Source organism: Halichoeres trimaculatus, unplaced genomic scaffold (genome assembly GCF_033239565.1).
Source record: "Halichoeres trimaculatus isolate MK-OKI-2021-1 unplaced genomic scaffold, fHalTri1.1 fHalTri1_scaffold_16, whole genome shotgun sequence".
NCBI lineage: Eukaryota > Metazoa > Chordata > Actinopteri > Labriformes > Labridae > Halichoeres > Halichoeres trimaculatus.
The window spans coordinates 15656179-15661982 of record NW_027437194.1 but is presented as its reverse complement, the minus strand read 5'-3'; the positions used below and the strand labels follow the sequence as shown (position 1 = coordinate 15661982).

The 5804-nt window shown below is 40.2% G+C and overlaps 1 protein-coding gene across 1 annotated transcript; it reads right to left on the bottom strand.

The window, feature by feature from the left end:
- Positions 1–2051: 2051 nt before the first annotated feature.
- On the bottom strand, positions 2052–5270 carry LOC141805397 (steroidogenic factor 1-like). Its single transcript, XM_074690440.1, has 6 exons — positions 5169–5270; positions 4936–5077; positions 3914–4548; positions 2948–3067; positions 2692–2839; positions 2052–2489 (listed from the first exon to the last, which is right to left on the bottom strand). Exons 1-6 carry the CDS (start codon positions 5268–5270, stop codon positions 2236–2238), a joined length of 1401 nt encoding a protein of 466 aa, XP_074546541.1. The 3' UTR covers positions 2052–2235.
- Positions 5271–5804: the final 534 nt, after the last annotated feature.

Below are 5804 nucleotides of genomic sequence, written 5' to 3'. Positions count from 1 at the left end.
AGCAGCTGGAATTCCGCCAGCGACCACATTCAAAACAAGAGTCTCTCAAATTTATAACAAGCTAACAAAAGAAAGAAGAATTTTCCTTTTTCATTTTAACAACATTTTGCGTTATAGTCTCCCTTTTATTTCAAACATACGATTAGTGATTTTTTTCTCAACTGGACAAGAAGGGAACACATTAGAACACACACAAACATAGCCCAAACACAATGAAACCCAAAACAGAAAGAGGAAAAAATAATCATGAAAGTTACCAAAACGATACCTGGCATTGCACACAATCAGAACAGATTAAAAATAAATAGAAAAATGCTTGAACAGGGAAAGTTTCTGAATGTGGGATATCAAATCCCCCATGCAAAGAGTTTTTGTCTCTAAGTTTTGAAGTTTCAACCAAAAAAAGCTTTGATATTTTTTCAGAAGCTTAATTGATTGGGTCTTAATAATGACTTGAATGAATAATAATGACTAATAATGGTGACTTATAATTGTTTTATATTCATTTATACACTAATATTTTTTTCCAGTGGCAGAAAGAGGCTGCACACACTTCTCAAAATTAAGCTTTGAGAAAAAATCTTTTTGAGCATGAGCTGGTGAAGTGTCATCACTCACCAGTGTTTATTCAAAGAAGAATGTAAGTTTGTTACCTGTGACCTCTGTTACAACCAAGCCTTGTTGATTTATAACCCTTATAACCTCAGCTGGCAGCATGTATTTAATCCAATGCCAAGTCACTGCCAGCTGGATGTCAAGGTCGAGCAGGAGCTCGGGCTCCAGATCAGATATGATGCCCCCACACAGCTTAATGAGTGCATTAAACTAATGAAGCCTTTTGTTACAGCAGTGGGGATGAAACAGGTGGATGGAGGTGTAATTCTCATAATGTTTGACCTGCAGGAAGTGTCTGTTTTCATGTTCTAATAAATCACCCTGAACTAAATATCGAGTGTCTCTTTTCTGAGGGGGTTCGGGTTGTTTTGTTAATCTGCATAATACAAAGTAAAGTTTGTATTAATGAGCAGGTGTTGACCTGAGGTAACCTCTTCTTCCTTACTCAGCTCATCAGTAGCTCTATCAGGACTTTGTTTTTTCTCTTACCAATAAAGCTTTATTTCAATTTAGTGTGTTAATACAACATGTGTCAAGTTGGAAAAATGTTTTATTAAAGGTGTGATGTAATTCAACAATATAAAACATCCTTTATTAAAAACAAAGAGCTCTTTCTAAACTGGTGCAGTTCTCATTTCATGTTTTACGTTTATTTTGTTGAATTTAATTCAAATTGAATTAAACTCTGTTTTTTTTTTTATTTAAAGCATGTTAATGTCTAACCTGAACATAAAAACATTTATTTTAAGAACCTGTAGCTTCTTTCTTTTAAACTGTAGACAGAAACTAAAAGAGTTAACTTCTTTGCCAGAACTCCACACCTTCAAAATGAGACATACTCTCTCTTCTCAAAACATATTCCTTCCTCTAAAGCACCACACAGCTGCTAGTGAGATCAACTAAAACTAATGTCATTCATTCACAATTTTTTTTTTTTTTTTTTTGAAAAGTGTCCTGATAGAGCATACACAGTAGCATGTATGTCTATGCACTCACTGGCCACTTTATTAGGTATACCCGTTGATCTGCTTGTGAACACAAATATCTAATCAGCCAATCACATGGCAGCAACTTAATGCCTTTCGACATGTAGACATGGTGTAGAAGAGCTGCTGAAGTTTAAAAAAAAAAAAAGAGAATAAAGAAGAAAGATGGTTCAAGTGACTGACCATGACATAGTTGTCAGTGCAAAATGGGCTGGTGTTTTTATTTCAGAAATTGCTGATTTACTGGGATTTTCATGCACAACCATCTCTAGAACGAATGTTCTCAAAAAGTGGGCCAGAGTGCCTTGTTGATGTCAGAGGTCGGATAAAAGTGGCCAGACCTGCTCCAAATGACAGAAAGGAAGCAGTAACTTAAATAACCACTCGTAACAAAGATAATTATTTTTCAGTTTTTTTAGGGGGTTGAAATGGCATAGTCTGGTATCTCCATTAATCATAACCACCTTAACTTCTTAAATGAAATCATACATATGTTAAATTTCCTGTGTACTGTAAGTGTCGATCATTGTTGGTGTTTTTTGAGGGATAATGTTCCAGTCATTTGAAACCAGTCACAGCTGCATGGTCCACATCTAAAAAAAACTCTACAGATGAACGCAGAGCCTCTAAGAGTTCATCTTTGCTCATGTTTGGCGTGCAGCATCTCCAGCAGCAGGTTGTTACAGCGCAGCTCTCCGCTCAGGTGTCTGTCATACAGGTAAGCTTCAGCAAGAGCGCTGAGAGAGCGTAACTCCGACACACACAGCAACAGGTGAGAAAAACGTCCCAGCAGGTGAGAGGAGGAGCTCAGGGTGTATTCCAGCAGAGCTCCCTCTACCTGCTCCTGCACGCTCGCTATGAACTGATGATCGTCCAGTTCTGGAACATCTGTCAGAGAAGAGACAACCAGTAGATGCAGGATCACACCTCTTTACATCACTGAGGAGGAAACTGAAGGTCTACAAACGGGACTTTAGGATTAACAGATCATCAACAGTTTGTATGAGTCACAAGTTACTGAAAGTTGCTTTGGTTTAACTCTGAGAAAAATCCAAAAGTTTTATTCTTTAAAGCAACCATAGTCACTAACCTGGGTTGAAGAGGATGATGAACCTAATGCACACAAACTCTTCACAGTCCACCATCATGATATGAAGTTTCCTGACCAGATCCTGTCCTCTGAGGACCAGATCAGTCAGGGCGGGACCAGCATGTGAGGAGATGTCTGACAGTTCAATCTGAACCAAAGAAGCAAAGTTCAGACACAGACTCGCAGCAGAAAGACAGAAAGAAAAGACGTGCCCACAGTACGGTCTCTGTCAAAGTTATGATTAGAGGGGTCCCACCTCCTGCCCAGTGACCAGCAGCAGACGGCCCTCTCTGCCATAAAGAACCTGTCTGCAGACGATATCCAGCAGCAACAGATCACTCCAACAGCTGTGCAGCAACTTCATCTGGTCACTCACCTGGAGCAGGAGGAAGATGAAACACTGAGGATCAGCTCATTGACTAGGCCTAGCCCTTATCAGAACTTGACTTTACAAGAAGTGGTAGCCCATTCAGTTAGTCTGCCTTTTAATGAAACAACAAAACCAGACACCCGTAAATCAGGATGACAGGCCATTCCACACACTGCCCCCTACTGGCCAGATGTTGAAAGTGTACCAGAAATTTTGCCTACAGCAGGTCACAAGGGTCATTCAGCTTAGTGAGATCAGATCCTTTCAGGTGGATATTATTTGTATAATCAGGTAAAAAGTAGGGAGCAGTTAACAATATAATCTTATCTTAAAAAAATTCTCCATTTGAGTAAATTTAAATTGAATCATTTTCCCCACTTTCATAGATTAATATTAAAGCAGGGACTTTGCTGCTCTTGAAAATACCTGTACTTGATGTGGAATTTTTTTGTAGATCCATTTATTTATGTATTTTATCTGTAACTCTTAAGGTTTTGATTAAACAGAAACAGCTTTACTACCGAGTTATACGTGCAGTGTCTGTCATGCAAATTGAAAAAAATCTCTATGAAAAAGACCTACATTTGCCTGGATTGCAGCTTTTGCAGTGCTTGTGTGTTTATGTGTGTTTTTTTATTACTTTTTTTATTTTTTTAATTTCTTTTATTCATTTATTTATTTTTTTTGTGGTCAATGGGTTAAAAGAAGAATATAGAGATATTGTTCGAAATGGTTACATGCTAGTTTGCTCCAACATACATTTACTGTAACTTACAAGTTTATCAACATTTGAAGAAAACACATATACTCAGCTTACACACTGAACACACAGTTCACACACGTTCATCTTACCCTGAGCTGTCTGAAGAAGCTGGAGGTGCGTGCCCACTCCACCATGCACAGCAGTGTCTGGTCAGCCATGATGCACAGCAGGCTGAAGTTGGTGGGAGTCCAGTGCTCCCCACCTCCGGTCTGCTCCTGCAGGAGGCGAGCTGTAATCTTCTCCTGCAGCTGGAGCTCGTCTGGACCCCCATGTAGGAGCTCCAGGACCAGCTGAGGGGTCCGAGGACAGCATGGAGGCAGAGGGATGGCGTGAGGATGGTCTGAGATTAGTCCTGCAGCAGAGTCAGGTGGACAGGTGCTGGGGGGCCCAGACTTCGGGGTCCAGTTTGGGGAGAGAGTGTTGTGGTGCTGGACGGCAGAGGGGGAGATGGGGGGCAGAAAGGGGCTGAGTGATGGAGGCTGAAGGTTGATATAGTGATTCCATAATGTGGGCATGGGGGTGCTATGAAGGAGAGAGACTGTGTGGAGGCCCTGAGGAAGGGTCCAGTCCCTGTGGGGGTTTGAAGAGACAAGAGAGGGGCCAATTTCAGATCTGAACTCCCCTTCCTGAATCACAGCCTTCCTCTGCTGCTTCAAAGCTCGATCTCGTTTGTACATCGGACCAAACTGACTTCTGCCTCCTCGCATCCGATCTGCACGAACAGCTGAGGAGAGGAACAGGTTAAATCTGGAGTGCAGGATAAAACACATGAGGGTCAACTATGCAAGACTAAAGTCTCTACATCAAGTTAAAGTCAGATAAAAATCTGTCAACCATGATCCTTTAAAAACAATAAAAATGTCAGCACATTGATATAAGTGGTACCAAAAACAACTCTTGATGCAGACTTCAATTTTAAGAACTGGAAAATAGCATTATCTACAAATTACAAAGAGAGTTTTCTGGAAATCCCCCAGACCTAAAACCTGATTTTTTTTGCGTCTTGAAGAGTGACATAAAAATTTTGTTCTCTGTCACAGCTTGTTAATGTCACATGTTTAGTTTAATTCTGCTCTCCACAGAATACTCAGAATAATTTCTTTCTTCTTACCTTCTAGTCTCATCCCAACATGAAGACACTTCTGAAATCTGCAGAATGGACACCGTCTCCTCTGAGCTTTATCGATTCTGCACTCCTGATACTCTGCACACACGTATGTCTTATTGTTCTGAACAGTCCTTTTAAAAAAGCCCTGTTAGAGAAAAGTCATGCATAAGCAGAACTCTGGTGGAAATTCACTGCTTATCAGTGTCTAATGAATGTACCAGAAAAACAACGAGTACCTTACAACTCTCACAGGTGAGAAGCCCGTAGTGGTACCCAGAGACTTTGTCTCCACAGACAGGACACATCTCCTCCAATCTACTGTCAGATCTGAGCTCCATCCTGGAAAAAACACTCCGGGAGAAGAACTGAAACTACAAAGAAGTTTAACTATCTCAGAATAAACATCAATTATTTTCACTGTGTGTCAACAAGAAATAAATGAAAGTTTGAAATAATGGTTCAAAATGATTAAGAAAAAAAATGCACAGATTTGAGAAAAAGGTTTAAAAAATGTACAGATAAAGAGAACGTAGAAAAAAAATGACGATTAAAAAATGGTCAAATATTGACTGTTCAAAGTGTGTTTAATAATGAAACTTTTTCATTTTGGTAAAAGTTTGATAATTACAGAGTAAATGTACCTCCAGGCGCGCAGTGATCTGAGACTTCCTATCCTGCAGACCAGTCCCTCTCTGTGGTCCTGATCCTGCAGGAGTCTGAGGTCCTGCCCTGATCTGAAGCTGCAGCCAATCAGCTGATCAATGACTCACCTGTCTCTGTGTTGATGTGGAGCCCCTGTAATGTCTTGCATTTTTTTTGCTTGAGTGTTTTTACCCAGCACATAGTGCATGAAGAGCGCTCTGATATGACTA

Excerpts from the sequence above, each read along its gene's own strand:
- LOC141805397 (XM_074690440.1), bottom strand. The coding sequence starts at position 5,270 with ATGGAGCTCAGATCTGACAGTAGATTGGAGGAGATGTGTCCTGTCTGT. Across the intron at positions 3,068-3,913 it reads GCTTCTTCAGACAGCTCAGG|GTGAGTGACCAGATGAAGTT; the intron begins GTAAGATGAACG and ends CTCCTGCTCCAG. Across the intron at positions 2,490-2,691 it reads CATCATCCTCTTCAACCCAG|ATGTTCCAGAACTGGACGAT; the intron begins GTTAGTGACTAT and ends CTTCTCTGACAG.